The sequence below is a fragment of the Helobdella robusta genome, assembly GCF_000326865.2.
Source record: "Helobdella robusta unplaced genomic scaffold HELROscaffold_56, whole genome shotgun sequence".
Lineage (NCBI taxonomy): Eukaryota > Metazoa > Annelida > Clitellata > Rhynchobdellida > Glossiphoniidae > Helobdella > Helobdella robusta.
The window spans coordinates 165838-189138 of record NW_008705301.1 but is presented as its reverse complement, the minus strand read 5'-3'; the positions used below and the strand labels follow the sequence as shown (position 1 = coordinate 189138).

The window sequence follows — 23301 nt, the reverse complement described above, 5'->3', positions numbered from 1 at the left end:
ACAAAAGCTCGTCTGTTAACTGTTTAAACTCTCATTCCTTTTTCTCCCTACATAACCTCATCCAGTAAGGAGCTCGCTCGGCTGTATGTCCTCCTATGTTCTTCATACAAATCGATCGTCTTTTACCAGCCAAACCCAAATCCTTCAAAAAGCTGCACACAGAACAACCAACAACACCTCTTGCACCGACCTCAACTGCGTACAATAAACAGCTTAACCCACGTTGTTCTATCTCACTAACAAGCTCTTCATACTTGGCTGTGTTTTTATATCGTGAAAAAACAGTCATAAATTTTACGTCGTTCTATTGATAAAATGTTATGGGGGAAGAGAGCTTCGAAATGAGCAGTATTAATGGTGTCAGAATTATAATTCAGATTCGATTGATGACGGAACTTAAAGATGGAAGATTGTGGTAACTCTTGAGTTATTAAATACATCAAAGAAATCTCGAAAATAAGATTACTTTTTACATAAATGTTGTTGAATTGCCTTCAATATTGATGTATTACTGTCTAAAATCATGAATATTAGCATTATAAGATCATTTTTTTAAATTTTCAAATATAATAACATATAAATAACATATATATGTTTTATAGAAAATATTGTTATGCATTCTTATTTACTTTTTAGTTACAATTGCTCTTACACTCTTAATATTTTAGAATTATAGTTCACAAATTTTCAACCTATATTTTTTATCGAAATTAACTTTTAGAAAGTACAATTTTGTGCGTCTAACTTTCGCTACGTAAAATAAAATGACTGCTGATTCATCGATTAATTATTTAAAAAGGCTTTTAATCAGTTAATCTACTTCAGTTTAGTGTAAATAATAAAAATAAATATTTTTATTTGAAAAAATGAAAAAACAGTTACTAAAAAATGAAGAACAAATAAAATTTGATGAAAACTCCAATGAAATTGGTTCACTTGAAACAAATATAGCAAAAGACTTGCTGAAATCTACGATCTATTCAGCCGGTAGTAAATACCTAAAAAGTTCCCGAAATCTATGCACTCCGTCAATACCCAAGGCGGCAAATTGGGGATGGAGCCACCTACCATGGCCTGCAAAGCTGATGATCGGCGGGGTCCTATGTGGCGTGATTAGTGTCACTACTCCGTACTGGGTCTGTCTGAAGTTTGATTCGTATGGTCATTCGACGTTTGGCTTGTTTCATTACTGCAATGGGGAGGTGTGCACATCCATTCATGATAATCTGGTTGAGGGTAGAAGTGTCGATGGTTAGATTTTGATTTAAATTTTGTAACTTTATTTTAATTTAATTAGACATTTTTTTAATCTGTATTGTAACCAATCAATAATTTAAATTTACTTTTTTATATTGTTTACTACTATAAATAATTCAAACTGAAAACAATTAATGTTTCCCAAATCATTGACCACAGCCTGGTTCCACTTAGTCCAGGGCAATATGTGTATAGGTGTGGCTTGCAGCATTGTCAGTCTTGCTATCATGACCAACAACTTGGAAGGGAATAATTTGAAGATGAGTCCGACCACGCTCGTTGCTGCTATCTCCATACTTGCTATTTCTGGTTTCTGGATTTTCATAATGAATATTTTCCATTGTTTAAATCGTTTTATAAATTTTCAAAAGATTTAAAATTAAAAGAAGAATGAAAATATTTGTCATTTGTTCTGACTTTTTTCATTTTTTAGATTAATTTTCAAATTTTTTTTATTTTTGGGTTTTGGTTAAAAATTCTCATCGTAGTTTGTTTTTGTTTTCAAATTTTTTATTTTCTTTCATAAGTTACTCTTATTTTTAGTTTTCAGTTGATTAAGGAATAGCACAGAAATAGTTTGGAAAAATAAGACTTACTCACCACTGAAATCACTCTGGTAAAAATTAAATTTATTTCCATAATTATTTGAAATTAGTTCAATGTCTCATATTTGCTTCTCTTCGAATATGTGTTTCATATTAGATTTGTTTTTTATTTCTTGATAATTTTTACTGATGCAAAGGTTTCATTTCCTCATTTCTTTGTCAATTTTTATTACAAATTTTGTTCAAATTTGTTTTTTCATTATTAGTATAGCAAAAATGTTTGAATGAATGGATATGTTTCAATTCATTACAAACAATTATTTTTATTAATTATTAATTCAATAATTATTAAAGCACAAATTTTTAATTTTTCAGCCTTAGAGCAATTTTTTGGCCTGCTGATTTTCAGCAACTACGTAGAAAATACAGACTTCCTCTTTGACATGGAAAGAATTTATAATTTAGATTTCTATGGTTCGTACTACATCGGAATAATAAGCACCGTCTGTTCTTTGGTCTGTTCCCTAATTCTATTTATAAACTACAGAGATTATAGGAACTATTCGGAGGCCAGTGAGTGTCTGGTCAGTGATCAAAAGCTGGTTGAGATTTACAATGAGTACGTGAGGAAACAGCATCAAATCTATTACGATAACAATGGCTACTATAACTTTAACGATGATGGGTGTGGTGTTGGCATTGCTGGGATTAAGGGATTTTTAAGGAACAGAAAGAAGAATAACCGTGGTGGTAGGTGTTACGATGATGATGATGATGAAGTGATAATGAAGAATAGAGTTTTCGAAGAAGATATGTATGGTTTTGAGGTTTGTGATAACTACGGTGAAGCTAATGATAATGACGATGGTGGTGATGACAATCAAAATGATAATGATGAAGATGATTATGACGATAATGATACATTTGATGACGACGATGGTGAATGTAATTATGATGATGGTGATGATTCAAAAAAATTAATCTCTACCGATGAGGATGATGAGGAGAAGAATGATGATGATGAAGTTAACAATGGTGAGAATGATGAGGAATATGTTAATGACGCGTTTAACGATGATTAGTTGTAAGTTACGGTTCTCAATTTATTTTGATTTAACGTTTTTTCTTTATTGTGCTTTTAAAATTACGTAATGTTTCATTTTGAGTGTTTCATATTCATGCTTTTGATGCAATTTTGTTATATCTACTCGCCTTTGTTCTTGCCGAGTGATAGTGTTCTGACATCTAGCGAATGAATCTAAACTAGTAGTGTTGCCGTTTGTAGTTTGGCTCTCTTTGATGTTTTCTCAAACGGCAACGAGTCGTAATTTTGAACTTTACCTCGTTCTGTTTAACAAAATTCTCTTTTGAATGCTTAAAGTTTGGAAGTTGGTTTTTAAATTTTCGAAATAAATTAAAAATGAGCAAAAAATCTGTTAAATTGTTTTACGATGTCGTGTCGCCTTATTCCTGGATCGCTTTTGAAGTACGTGGATGCTGACTGCCTCGTCTGTCTTTTTAATTTAATATTTAGTTTAATCTTAATGTTTAATTATTTCAGCATTCATTACTAATTTATCTTCAAATGTTAATTTGTATAATTTTTTCAACTCTTATCCACAAACCGAATGTTCATTGCATTCTTATTGAATCATGTTAGCTTGATTTTATTGGGTGAACCATATAAATAAGATTATTTATATTATAACAACAAGAACACATGTTTAGACGACATTTTCACCAAGATCGGGGTTGCCGTTTGGCTACCTATGATGAAACCGAAATACCCCTCGACGCCATCCACATCTGTCACCCGCCTCAGTATCACGCAACCCCGCTTTCACCCTATCCTTCTCCACCTGCTCTCTCCATCCCAATCGCGGACGACCCCTTCCTACCACTCCTTCAATCTCGAACTCCAACGCTCGCCTAATCCCAACCCTTTTATCTCTTCTCAACACATGTCCATACCACCACAATCTCGATCTCCTTATCAATGTCACAATGTCCTCATTCAGTCCCATCATTGACATCAGCTCTGTACTACTCCTCCTATCCTTCACTTTAACCCCACACATCATCTTCACAATAACTCCCTCAGCCCTCTGCAGTACACTTTCCTCCTCTCTCCTCAACACCCAAGTTTCACCACCATATATCATCGCTGCTCTCACACATGCTTTATATACCCTCCCTTTCATCTTCACTGACCATTTCTTTCCACACAATACCCCACCCAGCTCCCTAAATTTCATCCATCCTACACGAACTCTAGCCGTAACTGCGCTCAAACATCCTCCATCCGCGTTCAGCTTATCCCCTAAGTAAACAAAGCTTTCCACTCTTTCAATACCACCACTCAACCCCGTCCTTGCGTCCATCCTATTAATCACACCATGAACACATTTCTTACATTTGAACGTGCCTTCCACCTTTTTCAGTGCCCCCCTCACACCACTACATCTCTTATGCACCCATTTCTGACATCCTATACACAATACCGAGTTAGCCTTTACTCTGTCACATACCCCACAGGGGTTTATTTTACTTATCACTCGCTCCCCACCTTCCCCACATTATTTATATTATAAATAATATTTAATTTAAAATATAATATAATAACAATGAAATTATTTTTTGCTCAATTTGTTGGAAATAATTTTTTTAATTTTTTGATTGCAGACACTGTGCAGGTACAGGCAGAAGTGGAGCATTGATTTGATATTTAAACCATTCTTTCTGGGAGCTATTATGAAAGAGTCTGGTTGGTTGGTTGGCTGGCTGACTGGATGGTTGATTGATTAATTTGTTAATTTATTTTCATAATTTTATCCCAGGTAACTCACCACCGATGTTTGTGAAGAACAAAGCACTGTACATGTACCAGGATCTACAGAGACTTTCAAAATTCTATGAAATCCCACTGAAGACTCCATATGTTGGTGTTATAAGAGAGCTTGAATGATTAATTGAACGTGCAAATAAAGGATTGATATATATATATATATATTTTTCATTATATATATATATATATATATATATATATATATATAATGAAAAATTGAGTATGTATGTATGTATATATATATATATATAATATATTGTATATATATGTATGTATATATATATTTATATAATATATATATATATAATGAAAAATTGAGTGAAGAATTGAATGTATAAATAAATGAGCATTTAATTTTCAATGGCTCACGAAATTAAATGAATGTTAATAAATTTTCCTAATCTAAAAATAGGATTTGAAGAAAGTGATGATTGAGCAAGGTACCTTAAGGGCCCAACAACTGGTAACAGCTGTTCAGTTGCATCAATCTGATCTGGTTGAGGCAATTTCGAGAGAGTTGTGGTTAAGAATCTGGAGTAAGGTAATTGTTATTTTTCTTTTTACTTTCGTTGTTCTTCATCACTGTCAGTGTAATTAATGGCAGATGATAGATTTGATGTGATTATTTAGTGAAAGTTGTATTTGATCTTCATTTCAGAGGGAAGATATATACGAGAAGGCCAGCCTGAAAGAGGTGTATATATTTTTTATGAATGAGCGAATGAATGCATGAGTGGACAAATTATTGATGAATTGAATGAATAAATAATAAATGAATAAATATAATTATATATTATTACATTACTAACGACTACAAATGGATTTTAATAAAATCTATAAATAGCAACTGTAACAATCTTACAGGCTTTGTTAAAAGTAGGCCTCAATGAATCAACATCGGATGAACTTTTGAACTTTGCTGAAACCAGAGAGGTCAAGGATAAGTTAAGGTCAACCACTAAGGAAGCATTAGATCTCAAGGTATTTGATTGGCTGATATTTATAGATTTTATTTAATATCGATTTCCGGTTGGTAGTTATTTTTAAATGGATTTCATTGGCTGGTATTTATAGACTTTGTTTGATGTCAATTTGTGATTGGTATCCGTTTTTGGGATGTATGTATGTTCGTACCCGTGTTAGGCGTTTGGTTCTCCGATGATTTTAGTGAATGACGAAAATGGGGCCGAACATTTCTTATTTGGAAGTGATAGGATGGAATTGCTAGCAAGTATAATTGGTTAGTGCATTAATTCCTTTTCATCCATTCATTCATTCAGTTATTAATTCATTCATTTAACCGATCTTTCATTCGTTAATAAGTTATATAGATCTATTTATTAATCTTTTCTGATTAGTAGATTAATCGTTGCGTATTCAAGTCATTTGTATATTATAATAGTTATAATTAATTAATTATGGTAATTAATTATGTAAGTAACAATATAATTTCTTCGTTCAGGTGAAAAATATGAAGGCCCACTGAGGGAATTGTCGGCATTTCCACCACCATCTTCATCGAAATTATGAATCTATAATTTCCACCATAGAGATTCAATTAGAAATATTATTATAAAATAATTAGCAGTAGTATATTTAATATATATTTTGAGAGACTTGCGTTTGAAATGGGTCATGGTGTTTTGAGACATTTGTACATTACATAAAAGACATCGCCAATAAATTGTTTCTGTTCTTTTATTCGTTCGTTCCTTTCATTCGTTCATTGTTTGATCAGTTTATTTCAAAATTCAAAACACAGTCAGTAACGAAAGAAAAGTCTCGAGAAGGCATAAGAATTCTCTGAGCCAGTCAGTCGAAAACATTTTATATAACGAGCAGGAATTTTGCGTCTCAGGAAGCAATCCTTGTAGCGTTCAGTCTCCAATGCTGTTATTCATTTAATTCTTTATTCCTTCATTCATTCATTCATAGACCTTTTTGGTCATTCAATCATTCATTCATTCGATTAGTCATTCGTTTACCCGCCAACCCACCGATCTGTTAAATCACTTAAGCACATTATGACGGTACCCTGTAGTAATATGGTGCAAGGACTATATGATCTGATATGATGGTAGCAGTGTGGATGGTATGATGAAAAGGATCGGTGAGTGCTTTTAATCTGTTCCATAGCAGAGCATTTTTGTATTCAAAGCTCATAAAAAGTAGTAACCAGGCTAATATTCACACCAATACTCTACATTATTTATGCGATGACTCTACTCAATAAATCACAAAGACATTGGAACTTTATACTTTATATTTGGGGCTTGAGCTGCTATAGTCGGCACAGCCATAAGAATTATTATTCGAATTGAACTAGCCCAACCAGGGTCATTTTTAGGTAATGATCAACTTTATAATTGTGTAATTACAGCACATGGCCTAATTATAATTTTCTTTATAGTGATACCTATTTTAATTGGTGGATTTGGAAACTGACTTATCCCATTAATAACTGGTGCGCCAGATATAGCATTCCCACGACTAAATAACCTTAGCTTCTGACTTTTACCACCATCATTAATTTTATTAGTTACATCAGCACTAGTGGAAAAAGGTGCTGGAACAGAGTGAACAGTATACCCACCATTAGCAGCAAACTTAGCTCATTCAGGACCATCCATTCAAAGTAACTATTAGCCTAGTTACTATATATATATATCAGTATAGATATATTTGAGCATCTGGCCGCATATAATATATATATTTACATATATTTGTCTGTATAGTTCAAAACGTATTGAAAGCAACATTGATAATATAATACTAGCAATAACTGTTCATGAATAAATTATGATAGCTAACTGAGCAAACGTGTGTTTTTAGTATGTTAATGAGTATTTCTCAATGAAATGATGGGTTTTTGCTTTTTAAAACAAGCGGCCAGATAAGCTATTAGTCAATTGAACTTCACATACGCATGGACAGTAGAAATATAATTGAATGTTTACTTAAATAATAAAAACCCGAAAACACATATACACGCACATACACAACACATAAAATTAAACAAATGAATAAATTATGCTAATTTATTGGGCAGCACAGATGCAGTAGGTGAAAAGTGCGAAAGCGGCGAGCAGTGTGACTAATAATTCGGCAAGGACGGAAGATAGTGACGATAAAAGAGGGTTGTCGTGGGGCCGATGTGGACGGTGATGGCGAGGGAGAAAGTGACGCTGATGATGAAGTTTTTTAGAAAACTGATGGTGATGATGATGATGAAAAGGTGATGGTGGGGGATGTTGACGATCGCCTGATCCGAGTTGGACGTCATCATCGTCTCGATCAGGGTTTGAATATCGGTTTCGACGATGATGTTGTTGACGCCGCTCTGGATGATAATCTGCCTTAACGTATCAATCATAATTATCATTAACTAGTGAAGCTGATTCATAAATTATGATAATTTATGATGAAAAAATTCATAATTTCTCGATATATGTTTGCTTAATTTTAAAAATAGTAGCAAATTATAATTTGAATAAAATAAGATATACATCAGCTCGACAAATGACCAACTTGAAGTGCTCATGCGACTGTTGGCTTCTGGGACCATAGACAAATTACTCAAGTAGATTTCTAATTTATCTATGTCCTCTCTCTCCAGGCATTGTTTTATCTTTGGTGTTGATTCTCCTAATTCAGTTGACGGGGATTTTAATTTCTTTGCAGTCGTCAGTGAAGACGGTAACGTCCCGGTTATTAATCCTTCCGGAAAGAGTTTGCTTGCCACTTTTAAGCCTGGGGACGATGATGATGATGATTGTGATGATGATGATGAATGTGATGATGATGATGATGATGACGTCATAACTGACAATACTTTTGAAGAAGATGACAATGACCGAACATAATTTTTAATGGTCGAATCAAAAATCAATCGTCACCATCGTCATCATCATCATCACCACAATCATCATCATCACCACAATCATCATCAACACAATCATCATCATCACCACAATCATCATCATCATCACAATCATCATCATCATGACCTCCGGAAAGCATGAATATGTTATCATAGCCCCTCTGAACTAGTGTAGTTGCAACGCTACTGGCTATTTTTTCATCTTCATCATAAACAATTATTATGCAGCCTTCTTTATTTTTCTGTGTGTTTGTATGTATATGTATGTGTGTGTGTGTGTGTATGTATGTGTGTGTGTATGTGTGTTTTTCGGACGAAATGATGACGATGAAGAAGAAAAAATTATGAAGATGATAACAGATAAAGAAGAAATGATGAAGGTTATGATGATGCGGCGCTGACAAAAATGATGATGATGATGATGATGGTGGTGGTGATGATGATTCCAACATAGTCAAGCATCTCTTGAGATTCATAATTGACAGATCGAGAAAGCATGCTCTTTGAATAGCTGATCGCTGGATGGATGGAAGAAAAAACTAGTTAATGAATGAATAGTAAATAAATGAATGAAAAAATGAGTGAGTGAATAAAAAAATAAATGAATGAACGAAAGAATTGGAAAAACAAACAAAAAATCACTATATGATGGTTGAACAAACGGACGAATGAACAAACAAACGTATGAATGGATGAATGAATGAATGAATAAATGAATGAATGAATGAATGAATGAATGAATGAATGAATGAATGAATGAATGAATGAATGAATGGATGAATGAATGGATAGAAAATATGAATGGATAAATAAAATCAGCAGCCAACCGGGAATGATATGACACTGATCATACTCATCTCTATTTCTGATATCCAACAGAAGGAAGGGGCAATTCGATTGGCAGCTGCTCAGAGAATAAGCCACGCCTCTTTTTAATAGCAGCTGTTTGTTGTTGTTGCTGCTGGCGGTGCTGGTGGTCCCCGAGTTAGTTGCTGCTGTGTTGTTGCTTGAGTTCTTCTCTCTCAACACATCAAACTCGCCAATGCCTTGAGAAACACTGTGTATTTTGAATTTCTATCAGCTAGTGAATTGGTAATCTGATGTCAATAAGCAAGGCTTCAAATTGAGTTGTATAAATTAGATTTTTTAGCCGAATTCAAATTTGCTAAAAAAAACAAAGGTCTTTTATGAACTTTAAAGGTACTAAAATATGGAACCTTTTTTAAAAACAGAACAAAGAAATGATTAAGATAATGTAAAACGTGTTGATGGATAGTAATTTAACAGTATCAGTTTCATTCTTCAGCAATAACTTCGTGAGAATATAAACCAACCAACCAAATAATCACCCAACCAATTAGCCAAACAACCAACCAACCAATTAGCCAACCAACCAACCAACCAACCAACCCAAGTAACGTAGATCTATTGCTAACTTCACCACTCGCAAAACTTGCATTTGAAGGTTTGTCAAGTGAATCCTCATCAGCGTTTGCGCCATCTACAGATCTTTCTGTATCGGCTGGGGTACCTGAAATGAATTAGTGTATAATAATAATTAGGCAGACTATATTTAGCATTCTCATGATGATTTAATGGAATAAATTACATTCTTTGACATTCATTTAAAAAAAAATAATAAAATAGATAAAAAACATATTTGTATAAATTAGAGAATTGAAATGAAACGCGTCACTTACTAGGCATATCAAACTCATCTCCATTTGTCAACTTGTACACCTGTACTAACTTTATTGAAGAATTTGTTGATTTAGTTGGTGTTGTTTGACTATATAATTGTGATATTACAGTACAAAAAATTACATTAATACCTAATTTATGACATTGTCAGAGCTTTATGATTGTAAAAATGAATGAATAATAAAAGAATAAATGAATTAAACTAATACCAAAAAATGTTGTTACAAATAAAAAAGTTAGAGTAATAAATATAAAATGATGGGAGATAGGATGCTGACCAACTGAACAAACGTTGTTATCTTGATTCTTTTGAAGATTTCATCCTTTGAGAACTTGTAATCTTGAATGATCATTAATTTTTTGTTTTTGAATTAGTTTCAAAGATTTTCAAAGTCTTATGAATGCATGGATAGATTTTTGAAAAAATATCAAATTAATTTTCACATAAGTTTTTTCAACTTTCCAGGAGTTTACAATTTACATTACATTTTCAAAATTCAAATTTCAAGAAATTGAAATATAGATAAAGAATGAATGCTAAGGAATGAATGAACGAACAAATGATTGAAAGATAGAACAAACTTTGTTTAATTTCCTCTATCTTTTGAAGATACTTAGACATACTGGCCCCAGTGTCAATGGTCGCTTTGACATCTTTATATTTCGGATTAACCGGAATCTTCTTTTTCATGTTCTTTGCAAGAATTTAATAATTTTGGTTTGAATACAAAATGGAGATCAAAAAGATGAACAAAATGAACAAACATACATCAACTTTCAGTGGCCTTTTCGCGTTCAAAGACATTTTCAAGAAATTAGGATCATAAATTTCAAAATTATTGCTTAGAAACCAAAACCTAGATTAGATTCATCTCACTAGTTCGATAAATTGATCTAATTTTAAAAAATTTGAATAAAATTAATTTCTTTACAAAATTAAAACAAATATTTATATTTATTTATTAATTGTAAAAAATATTAACGTTAAATTTAGTAACCGTTTATGAATTCGTTTCTAAAATTTCAAAATTTTATTAACGAATACTGAATATTTAGTTAATTTCAATTTTTTTGTTGCTAATGTAAACAAATTATAACGTTACCAAAAACTAATGATATTTATAAAACTTGGCTAGGAATTTTTGGTTAGTAGCTCAGATGACTCACATTATTTTAATTTATTTTGTTTGAAATGTTATAAAATAAGACTAATTTGAATGAAATTTTACGATTATGATCGGTAAAAACATAAAAAGAGATTTTCGTCACGTAGATCGTTCATTACAAACACATCCAGTTTAAACATCTTTCTACATTTTGTATCATATAATTAGAATAAATATAACGGCCTTCGCTCATTTTTGACGGTCGAACAAGGAGCTTACTTCCGGAGGGAAATTGGAGGGTGATTTTTTATCGCCCAAGTCAAAAGTTAGGATCGTATATTTACTAATTTCGGAATATTGCTTTTATTTAAAATTTCAAAATGTTTTAAAAGGTGATACTAGATGCTGTTTTAGGATAGATATTGCTGTATGACGGTTAAGTATCTTTTTGTATTTTAAATAAAAAAAATTTTTTGTGAACCACCAACAACACTTAACTGTAACTCATTAATTGTAAAAATTGTACTTTCAATTTATTATATTTTATGCACTTAGAATGTTGGAGTTTGAGGTTGAAGGAGTGGTAGGAAGGGGTCGTCCGCGACTGGGATGAAGAGAGCAGGTGGAGAAGGACAGGGTGAAAGCGGGGTTGCGTGATACTGAGGCGAGTGACAGATGTGGATGGCGTCAAGGGGTATTTCGGTTTCATCATAAGTAGCCAAACGGCAACCCTGATCTCGGGGAAAATGTCATCTAAACGTGTGTTGTTGTTGTTGTTGCACTTAGAATGTTGTGTTATTAATTATTATCATTAATTTATTAAATGCTGTGCATACCTATGGCAAGTAAATAAAATAATTAAGCATAGAAATAGCCACAATCAAATTAATTTATATAGGCATGAGTATAATTTGGATAATAATAATTAAAAATATCGGTATCATTGAAAATGGATAAAGTCATAAATAAAAAAATAAATCATAAATTGCTGAAAATAATAGTTCCAGTAAGATTTTGCCTTACCCCTACATCTTTTTTTCATTCTTATATTATAATAAATGTTTGTTATCAAATATATCAAGGATTGATTTCTCAATCCATGACTGGATTGAGTGTCATGATCGTACAGTTCCAGAGGATCCCCATCACCATTAGTCAATAAGGTTTGTAGAAATCACCCCAGGCATACCATCAATGTTTTGTAGCCACCTTTTAATGTAGTGTTAATAAAATGACATTGAGAATAGTTATTTAAAACAATCTTATTAAAATTATTGAACAGGTATGACAAGTTTACTTTCTTAATGTCCTAGTGTGAGGAAGATGTAAGCCATTTGTCCAAAGATAATCATATGCCTTATGCCCATACAAATGCAGTGTCATCGCGAATGATTTTTGATCAGAGTCATATGTTCTAATTTTTTTAAACTTTTGCTGAAATTTTTCTGTTAATTTATTTGTTACATTAAATTCTTGATGTGTATTTCATATAAAAACTTGATTATGCCAATTTAGTTAACTTGTTAAACATTAATATAAAATTGACTCAATTTGTAATGGTGATTGGTATGATGATGATGATCCCAGTCCTAAGCAGGGATTATTATTCACAATGTTATTATGCCCTTTCTAAGTTTTAATAAAATACATGGAATATTGGTGAATGCATTTTATATTTTTTGTATAGATAATGTTGCAATGTACAATGATGATGTGAATTGCGTCCTTGTGTAACTGATGACATATAAATATAACTAACTTGAAAACATGGGAATGCTTTCTTCAGCATTACCTTCCTTTCTCCATCATAACCCTTATAATCTTTATTACAGAAATGGTCACTGCATATTCTTGCATTTTTTGATGGAAGCCATTTGAAATCATTTATTTCCTGTCTGATGCACTTAATCCAATCATTTTGCATTTTTACATTTTGAGGAAATTTGAAATTTTATAAACTGTTACAGAAACTTGTGCATTTCTTAAGTATTGCTTTTAATAATAAAATGGTAATCCATGATAGCATTATAAATTATAATAGTCTATAAAATATATGTAATTGTAAAACAAAATAGTTCTATTCAACGAGTATAGGGATATTGTTACATTTATTTTAGTGTGAAGTTAATTTGAAAATAAACCATTAATAAAATTATTAATGAAATTTTTAAATGCAACAGGTAGGCATGTTTGTGTATAGCTACGAAAATAAAAATTTAATTAAAAACTAAATTATTGTATCTGACACGAAAATTAGTACAGAAACAAAAACGAAAGAATAAATGACTATAAAAATTTAAACATTGATTGAAAGAGTTTATTCTAATCATATGGTATGGGCAATTCGTTGCGAAATTGTTGGAGGAAATGGTGTCAACAGTAGTTATTCTACTGCATGGTAGTTAATCAGCCGGTATAAAGGTTATATTCAATTCCTAACAAATAAATTTGACAAAATATACACAGGCAGAACTAAATAAAGGAATAGACATGTAGTTATAATACATTTATAATGTTGTATTTACACATTCAAATTGTGTTATGGTGTAGTCTCAAATTATTTTAAATTCTCTCAGAAAATTTTAAACGTTTTACTACACTATATATACTAGTTATTTTTATCAACAATTTAAAAATTTTATCAATAATTAAAAAAAATTTCAAATTGATTTCATTGCGATATCACTAATGATTTTTGTGACCTGACTGATTAAAAAGCATCAAAGAAAGTTAAAATAGGATGGAGAATTTGTTATATTGGGATATTCGTTTAAAAAGCGAGCAAAATTTTAATATAAAAGCGCTTATAAATCTATGCATATTGGCTCAGCTTGGCTTGGCTCGGCTTGGAATCGGATGTTAAGCAAGGTGTGGTCTTAAACTATTTTGAATTCTCCCCGAAAAATTTGAACTGCGTGCGTACATATATGGTAATGGCTACTGTTGTTTTTTATAATGAATTAATGCATATTGGCTCAGCTTGGCTTGGCTCGGCTTGGAATTGGATGTTAAGCAAGGTGTGGTCTCAAACAATTTTGAATTCTCCCCGAAAAATTTGAGCTGCGTGCTTACATATATAGCACTAATTACTGTTGCTTTTATAATGAATTTTTATTATATATATATATATATAAAGTGACTGGAATCCATGTATACAAATAATTAAATTATATTATATTAGATTATGTTTATATGAAAAGCAATATAGCAGATTCAACCAGCCAACCAGAAAGTTTCGAAGGCGTTCGTTCGATGACTTCAATTTAGTACGGTTAGCATTTTGGTTAAGACTGTATAATAGTGTAGTACATACATTAAATAAGTTTTTTACTGATGTGAATGATTGAAATGATGAAAATGTATGGTTGAAACGAGTATAAATAGGAGCTGAAAAACGTTGAAATCAGATCAGGCATTTCTGCCTCGCTCGAGTCGGAGTGCCTGATCTCATTTTTTTATATTTATATTTTTTTAATTTATTTATTTTTATTTAATTTTATTTTATATAGAGTTATATAGAGTTATATAGAGTTATATAGAGTTTGCATGTCTGTGGTTTGTGTGTTTGTATGTTGTATTTTTTTATATTTTAGGTGGGTTCTTTAGCGGTTGCTCATACATACATACATATATCATGTTTGTTTGTGTGGTAGTATTTTATGTTCTGTTTTACTCCTTTTTATCTTTCTTCATGAGTCTTGAGTTAAGTTAATGAAGCATAGGTAGGTGAGGTAAAAATTAATTTATTATATAGGTAGGCTAGGGCATAAGGTAATTTAGTTACATAGGTAGGTTAGGGACTCCTATTCTTTTGCTCTACTTGGTGGTATGATTTTTGTTTTGTGTTTTTTTTTGTTTTGTTTCACATCATACATTCAGCAGGTACGCGGTAGTTCCTGGTTTTAGTGGAATTTTTATTGATTGAATGTGGTAGTATGCATGGTTATATAGAGTTATATAGAGTTATATAGAGTTATATAGAGTTATATAGAGTTATATAGAGTTATATAGAGTTATATAGAGTTATATAGAGTTATATAGAGTTATATAGAGTTATATAGAGTTATATAGAGTTATATAGAGTTATATAGAGTTATATAGAGTTATATAGAGTTATATAGAGTTATATAGAGTTATATAGAGTTATATAGAGTTATATAGAGTTATATAGAGTTATATAGAGTTATATAGAGTTATATAGAGTTATATAGAGTTATATAGAGTTATATAGAGTTATATAGAGTTATATAGAGTTATATAGAGTTATATAGAGTTATATAGAGTTATATAGAGTTATATAGAGTTATATAGAGTTATATAGAGTTATATAGAGTTATATAGAGTTATATAGAGTTATATAGAGCATAAATCCTATATAGATACCTTTCTTTGCTCTTCTTTTCTCTTTTCTTTGCCGACCGGTCGGTTTCTTTGCGGTTATTTTTATTTAAATTGAATAAATAAGATTTTACCATTCATTTAGGTTTTTCAGGTTCATTTATCCAGGTTGAAGCATCCAGAGGAGTTCATCGTGGACGATCAGAATCGTTGTGATGTCACGCTACGTTCGTTCATTCCATGGCAAAGAATGCACGTCCTGCTGGGGTACGTTTTACGGTTTCTTTGCGGTTCTTTTGTTTGCAAGTTGGCTGGCTTTTCCGACGGGTTTCACCGCGGCTCGTTTTTCTATTTTCATTTAAATTAGTCAAATAAATAAGATTTTTCCATTTCTTCCATTTTATTCAGGTTGAAGCTTCCAAAGGAATTCATCGTGGAAGATGTCAGGCTACGTTCGTTCATTCAGTGGCAAAGAACACACGCCTGGCCGGGATACGTTTTATTCTTTTTTCTCTGTTTTTCTATGTAATTTAACTAAGTAAGAATGCTCACACGCACACACACACACACACACACGCAAATACATTAAGTAGCTATATAGGTAGGTTAGATAGGCATAATTTTAATTGTAGGTAGGATAGATAAGAAGCATCCAACACTAATGTAGTTAAATAGGTAGGCGTGTAAGTTTATCGCTTCTATTTTTTCTTGCACCAACATTACACGCGTCAGCGTATTACACACACACACAAATACATACATAAACACATATGTTAGTATTTGAGCGTAATTTTATTTTCATTACACATTCTAATTTATTATTACTAAGGTTGAGAGTAATTTAATTTTATAGGTAATTAAGGGCAATAATGTAATTCTAGGAACAATCTTGTAATGTAAATTAAAACGCCGTAAGTGTATCGATAGGTAGGCTAATATAAGTTTTACATTATTATTATTATGTTGGAGCCCAAGGCATTACGTAGGTGGTGGGGTGGGCGCCGATTGGCTAAATGAATTGGGCTCTTGAGTTTTGTAATTTTAAGTAAGCTAGGACCGTAATGTAATGAATAGGTAGGTTAAGGCTACGTTGTAACACATACTCATTAATAGATTTAGGGTTTAAGTTTTATATTATTATTACTAAGTTGGAGCCCAAGGCATTACGTAGGTGGTGGGGTGGGTGCCGATTGGCTAAATGAATTGGGCTCTTGAGTTTTGTAATTTTAAGTAAGCTAGGGCTTAATTGTAATGAATAGGTAAGTTGAGGGTACGATAGCCGATTGACTCTGGATTTCAAAGTCTCTTGTCAGAGGTAAGCCTTGGTGGCCAGTGGTGAACCGGCAATGGTTTACTATCCGGACGGCAATGGTTTACTATCTGCACGGTAATGATTTACCATGCGGCATGGCCATAGTCTACTACCCGCACGGCTTCCGGACGGCAAATGGTTTACTATCCGCACGGCAATAGTCTACTATCCGCACGGCAATGGTTTACTATCCGGTGCCCTGGCTGTCGGTGAGCCTCTGTGCAAGGAGGGAGAAGGAAGGGGGACTTTCGACTATCGTACCATTAACAATTTAATATAGATTAGTTAAGGTAATTGAATAGGTAGATAGGATTATTTTTATTAAACATTTTGAGATGCAGGCACCGCTAAGCTTTCTGATGAGAATCTACTCTTTCTCTATCTTTCTCCATCAACACGGGCTGTGTTTCAACAACAATCTCGAGGAGGACTGGCACCAGTTTTGGAGGACAACGCAGGCACTCAACATTCTGCCTTTGTCGAATGGACGACGGTAAGTTTTTTTTACATTTTACTTACTTTATTATTTTAAAATTTTATTTATTTGCCATTATTTTCATTTTATAATTTAATTTTTTTTGCTTCTAAGATTCTGACATTCATTTACTACTACGCAAATAAAAAAATTTTGTTTACAGAATGATGAAAGGTGGGCAGTGGTGGGAGTCAGCACGTTTTAAATGGAGGTTTCATGATGATTTACATATGATGATGGTGGTGTAGAAAGAATCAGCTCGTTGGCTGTTCGACTGACACTCTGAAGTTCGGATGGTATTTTGTGTGCCGACCAGATGGTGGTGGTCGGTGCAATGGAAAGTACAGTAACGACGATTTTTGAAGTAAGGTTTAGTAGTTTCGTTTTTTATTTTTCTCATTCGTTCATTTTATCACTCAACCTTTTAAATTATTCTTCTATTAATTGATTCGTTAATTCATTCTATTCATTAATTGAATCATTGATTTATTAATTCATTCATTCATTCACTCATTCATTCAACCAATTATTCAATCATTCAGTTAATCATTTATTCAATCGTTCCTTTGTTCCTTGATTTACTAATACGCTATTAAAAAAATGTCTACAGAATGATGAGAGGTGGGCTGTGGTGGGCATCAGCACGTTTCAGATGGAGGTCTCATGATGATCGTTCCGATTACAATTCGAAGATAACAACAACGACGGTTTTTGAAGTATGATTTAGTTTTTTTTTTTTATTTTTCTCATTCATTCATTCATTTTATCACTATCTTTCAAATTATTCCTCAGTTAATTTATTCATTGATTCATTCTATTCATTCATTAAATCATTGGTTGATTAATTAATTAGTTAATTTATTCATTCAACCAATCGTTCAATCATTCAGTTAATGATTAATTCGTTCGTTCCTTTGTTTCTTGATTTACTACTTCGCTAATTAATAAAAACTTGTCTACAGAATGATGAGAGGTGGGCTGTGGTGGGCATCAGCACGTTTCAGATGGTGGTCTCATGATGATCGTTCCGATGACAAATCGAAGAAAACAACAACGACGATTTTTGAAGTATGGTAAGGTAAATTTGTTTTTATCTCATTGTACCTTTGAAAGTACTCGAATTTGAACAAAGATTGAGTGTTATCTCAAAAAGATAAGTTGCCTATTTTCTCCAATTGCTTGGTTTTTATTTTAGTGAATTAATTTTTTTTTTCAATTTATTTTTCAGTATCCGGTCAAATTCATTCCATCGATGCGTGTCAGATGATGGTCGGTGCAATGGAGGTTCGTCGGTAGTGAGTGAAGTTTCTGAAGAGTGCGCGCCCGCACATTTACATACACACACATCAATACAACACATACATACACAACATCCATTCATTCGGTGTCGTTGTTGCTATGTTTCTCTTCAACTTTATATTTTCTTTACCGTGAACCGAGCTTTAATTTAATTCATAGGTAAGTTAGGGACTGAGATGAGTTAAACATTTGTAGGTAGGCTAGGGCTTAACATTAGTTAAAAAGCTTCAAGTAAAATAAAAAGGCTAAAATATGTTAAATAAAATACTTGAAACATCTAAAACGAGAAATACAAATTTGTAGGTAAGTGAGTTGAGTCAATGTTTATAAGTAAGCTAGGGCCCTGAGAGTAATTTTATTATAGGTAGGTGACTGACTACTATTCTTGCGACTTCTTACTAGTTTTGTGTGATGTGTTTGTTTTCGCTTCACAACACCACTCCAACAAAACAAACTACATTTCATTCTCGTCGTCGCCTTAAATTGTACCTTTTTGAACAATCTTTTTAATAATGTCTATTTATTTATTCATTAAATGTTGACTGGTTTCTAGTTTTTTTTAAATTGGTTATATAGTTTTTGGATATTTCTTGATTTACTTTGTATATATGCATGTATAAATTATTTCTGTTTAGTATGTTGATTTAGTCATTATGATATGTTGTGAACTGTTCTTACTAAATGTTCATGTTACGTGGTTTATTATCCTTCCAGAACTTCTAAGGAGTGTGTATGATAATAATAATAATGGATAATAATTATTTTTATCGGTCGATATTTTGTTATATTTGTTTATTTAAAATACGAATTTAAAAAAAAATTGACATTTTAAAATTTTAATTAACCGTCACTTTTCATTTTTGAATGAATTCAAATAAAAGCAACTACTGTGTTTTTCTTTCTTTACTAAAATCTCGAAATTGTTTGTAGATCTGTACGGTTAACTGTTTGTTCGAGTTTGAACAGGCCTTGCAAATTTTTTTTATTTATTTTTGTTTTTATTTTTGTTTATTTGGTTCATTCAATTTAGTTGATTGATTGATCGGTTGATTGATCGGTTGATTGATCGGTTGGTTGATTGATTGACTGACAGACTGGCTGGCTGGCTGACCGACCGACTGATTGTTTGATTGATTTATCTCATAGCCTATTGTATACATGAGAAAAAATCCGATTAAGCCAACCTACGTCTTCAGTAAGCTACTGTTTTTCACCTGACAAAAGCAATTTCTATATTTATACTGACAAAAATAATTGTGATATGAAAATATTGATTTATTTAAAGCATTATTTGTACAAAAAAGTGCTATCGTAAGAGTTCTATGAAACCCTGTAAGCCACTGCCGTAAGCCAACGTATGATTTCAGCAGCCAGTTTCTTATGAGCACCAGTAGAATGTAAAATATTCATTGAATATAATGAAGATAGTTGTTCAAATAACAATTTTGATTTATTTAGGCCGTTTATTTCATAAGCAAACCAATTTTTAACATGATCGAATAGTGTAAAAAAAAGGTTGACTATAGTTCAATCCTACTAAGCCAACCTTCGGCTTAAGTAAGCCACCGGATTTCACCGGACCAAAAGCAATTTTTATATTCAAATTAACAAAAATAATTTAATAATACATAATTCTATTTATCATTTTTAAAATTAAATAAAATTACTACAATGTTTTAAGCATATTAAATCAAGTAAATATTTCATTTAGCTTGCTCGTTAAAATCCATGCAATTTCGTAAGCCAACAATCCAAGCACGACAAATAGCCCGACCGATAGATCGAATTGATCGATAAGTCCTATTATTCTAGTTTGGAGCAAGGGGAGACATTACTGAAAATAATTAAAAGTTGAAAAAATTGAGGTTCTTTGCATATCCCTGCTTCAACCCATAAGAGGGTGTTGTATGCTGGTAAATAGGCCTCCCCTTGTTTTGTATACTCTAATTTTGTCTAACAATGAAGGTTTTGTATAAAGTGAGACCGATATGAGCAAAATTTAGCGGATTTCACCAGATAAACGTAAGAAATTCTTTAAAATGAAAGCCTTTAATCACGCTTTTCACTAACAGTACGAACGCACGACATTTCAAGCCATATTTCAACCTTAATTTTTTAACTAATTTAAAGTGTTTTTCGGTATTATGCTGGAAAACCATTTCAATAGAAACAAATTCGATAAAAAAAGTTTAACGGTTGTCTGAGATTTGATAACAGAATATAATAGCGGGTTCAAACTTCTATAAGAAAGTGCTTTCATTTTTATTAAATTTTTATAAAACTTCTGTTGAATTAGCCTAAATAGATACGTTGAACGAAATTTGTTAATCTGTTAGCCTATAATGTTCAGCAATAGCTTGAGGCAAATTTCTTTAATCTAATCTAATTTTTTTAAATATAATATGAATCTGACATTTAATTTCAAATTTAATATAACACAAATTTATTCAACAGAGTATAAATTAGTTAGTGTAAATTTATTTGAAGATGCATATAAATAGATAATAATTCGAAAAAATTGCGGCAATTCGGGTCACGAATTAATTCATTTGCAGAGTTTATAAAAACTGAAAGACTAAGTAAGATCTTTACAACTCAAAACTTAAAATAAAAAAATAAAATTGGCAGATGTGTTTAAACTAAAATAATCAACAAAACTTTGATTTTAAATAATCTCAAAAATCACTAATTAGTAGAAATCAGTGTCGTTTAGAAAAAAAAATCCCACAGCCTTCCCCAAGATGATTGCCAGGCACAAGTAGGTATTGAAAGTCATGTAAATTAACATAATGAGAATGCCCAGACTGCTGTGGATCGTGTAGAGGATTGTTTTAATCAGGTTAGACCTCGTGAATGGACTCGAACTGTCATATATACGAAAGAAATATTTTGAATCGAGAAAATTAAAGTGCACATTTGATGCTAGCAATAAACTAATCATCATTCAAAAAAAAAACATTATGTCCACAGTTAAACGAGTTCAAAATAAGAACCAAATTAATGGATATAAATGCTAGAAATGATGTTTACCGCACTCACCATGCTTTTGTACTTTCAGTTTGTGCTCTGTCTACTCCTCCATAATCGTTCGATTCATCTTTAAAACGCTCCTTGCGATTCAAAATTTAAATTCAATTTTTAAACAATAACTGACATTATTACGATATTTAAGAATCAAATAGATGCTTATTTTTCCGAATGAATTAAATTTTTTCAAGTAAATATTACAAAGAAAGCCATAACAACTTAACTGTTCGTTCAATAAGCTTCCACTTGTAGCACTTCTTGGCATAACATTCCTTCACGCTCTGTACAACTTCAAATATTATAGCTACAACAAAGGCAAACACACAAGCAAGCACCACATCTGAAAGTTTCAATGAAAAATACAAATCATTAAACAGACGGATGTTATAAAGTACAATGTAGAGGTTATATCTTATATAGCTAGATACATTTTGTATGGACGTTTTATGTATAATTTACACGTTATATAGATGATTGATGCATCGATATAATTTATAAAGAAATGTAAAACCAATAAAGCAATGAAAGTTTCAAGAGATGGAGTGAATTTTTGAAATCATTTGCAAGACAAATCGCCTAAATATTACCAAACTTAACAAACAAAATTATCAGTCTAAATGAAATTTTATGAAAAATAAATTTGAAGTGAAAAAATCTTCAAAATTGCAAACCTGGAGCGTTGTAAGTCTCCCAACCCTGAAACAAAATGACGTTACGCAGTCGAGTATGGAAGTAATTTAACATTTCGTCGTAGTTCACCTCACCATAAAGCTCCATCACCACTCTAATTCAAATGCCGATTTTGTTATAAACAAATTATTCATCATTAAATATCGAGATAAATTATCAGAAAACTAATAAACTTCACAATTATTTCATTTATTTCTACATATTTCCTAAAAAATTCAGATACGATTTCAGCACAATGAAAAACGCACTAGAGAAATTTAACATGGTTTAAACAAGGAACAATAAACAACACGCATTTTTTAAAAAGTTATATATAACCGGACACATAATTCTACGTTATTATCTCATTCGTTAGCGTAAATATACACAATTATCTAATGAATAAGTGCTATATAACATTCAATGAATTATAGAATGGCTAACTGTTATGAAGACACCTACCAAAAATATCAGTAAAGGATTAATCTCTTTATTTTAATAACTTATTTGTATCTTTTATCCAACTATTTGATGAAAATGTAAAAAAGTAAAGTTACGTAACGTAAACTTTATCAAAAATTCAATATATATATATTTTGAATTAAGTTTCCGTCATTTCATAGAACAATTTCTATTCTACCATTTTTTACATTTATATAACAAAAAAAAAAATCAAATTATTTTCGAAGAAATAATATTAAAAAGTTAACAAAACATGTCTAAAAGGTACATTAAAATGCCTATAGAATAGATTAAACTTATAAAAGTTATTAAACACTAACAATAAGCAAACATGTTAGGTAAAGAGAGTTAACATTACAGAATGTATCTGTGATAATGTTAGCAA

At 31.6% G+C, this 23301-nt stretch overlaps 4 protein-coding genes across 4 annotated transcripts in view; 1 reads left to right on the top strand and 3 right to left on the bottom strand.

Moving 5' to 3' along the window:
- HELRODRAFT_179683 (hypothetical protein) overlaps window positions 1-106 on the bottom strand; it is a gene marked incomplete at both ends in the record, with an annotated part of 6137 nt that extends 6031 nt beyond the window's left edge. Inside the window, one exon of the mRNA XM_009028502.1 lies at window positions 52-106. Within this exon, the coding sequence (XP_009026750.1) occupies window positions 52-106 (55 nt within the window). The remainder of the gene's footprint in view (window positions 1-51) is intronic.
- A 3116-nt stretch (window positions 107-3222) lies between these two features.
- Window positions 3223-5892, top strand: HELRODRAFT_87059 (hypothetical protein; the record flags this gene model as incomplete). Its single annotated transcript, XM_009028464.1, has 7 exons — window positions 3223-3288; window positions 4485-4566; window positions 4640-4740; window positions 5060-5188; window positions 5306-5341; window positions 5512-5628; window positions 5791-5892. 7 exons carry the CDS (start codon window positions 3223-3225, stop codon window positions 5890-5892), a joined length of 633 nt encoding a protein of 210 aa, XP_009026712.1.
- Window positions 5893-6409: 517 nt separating this feature from the next.
- Window positions 6410-13258, bottom strand: HELRODRAFT_193635 (hypothetical protein; the record flags this gene model as incomplete). The annotated part of the gene is made up of 12 exons (XM_009028501.1): window positions 6410-6537; window positions 8176-8397; window positions 8655-8769; window positions 8978-9045; window positions 9355-9584; window positions 9938-10058; window positions 10228-10276; window positions 10507-10568; window positions 10811-10922; window positions 11614-11694; window positions 12524-12643; window positions 13094-13258. The coding sequence occupies 12 exons, from the start codon at window positions 13256-13258 to the stop codon at window positions 6410-6412; spliced, it is 1473 nt and encodes a 490-aa protein (XP_009026749.1).
- An 8189-nt stretch (window positions 13259-21447) lies between these two features.
- HELRODRAFT_179678 (hypothetical protein) lies at window positions 21448-22562 on the bottom strand (the record flags this gene model as incomplete). The annotated part of the gene is made up of 4 exons (XM_009028500.1): window positions 21448-21622; window positions 21798-21868; window positions 22010-22125; window positions 22457-22562. The coding sequence occupies 4 exons, from the start codon at window positions 22560-22562 to the stop codon at window positions 21448-21450; spliced, it is 468 nt and encodes a 155-aa protein (XP_009026748.1).
- Window positions 22563-23301: the final 739 nt, after the last annotated feature.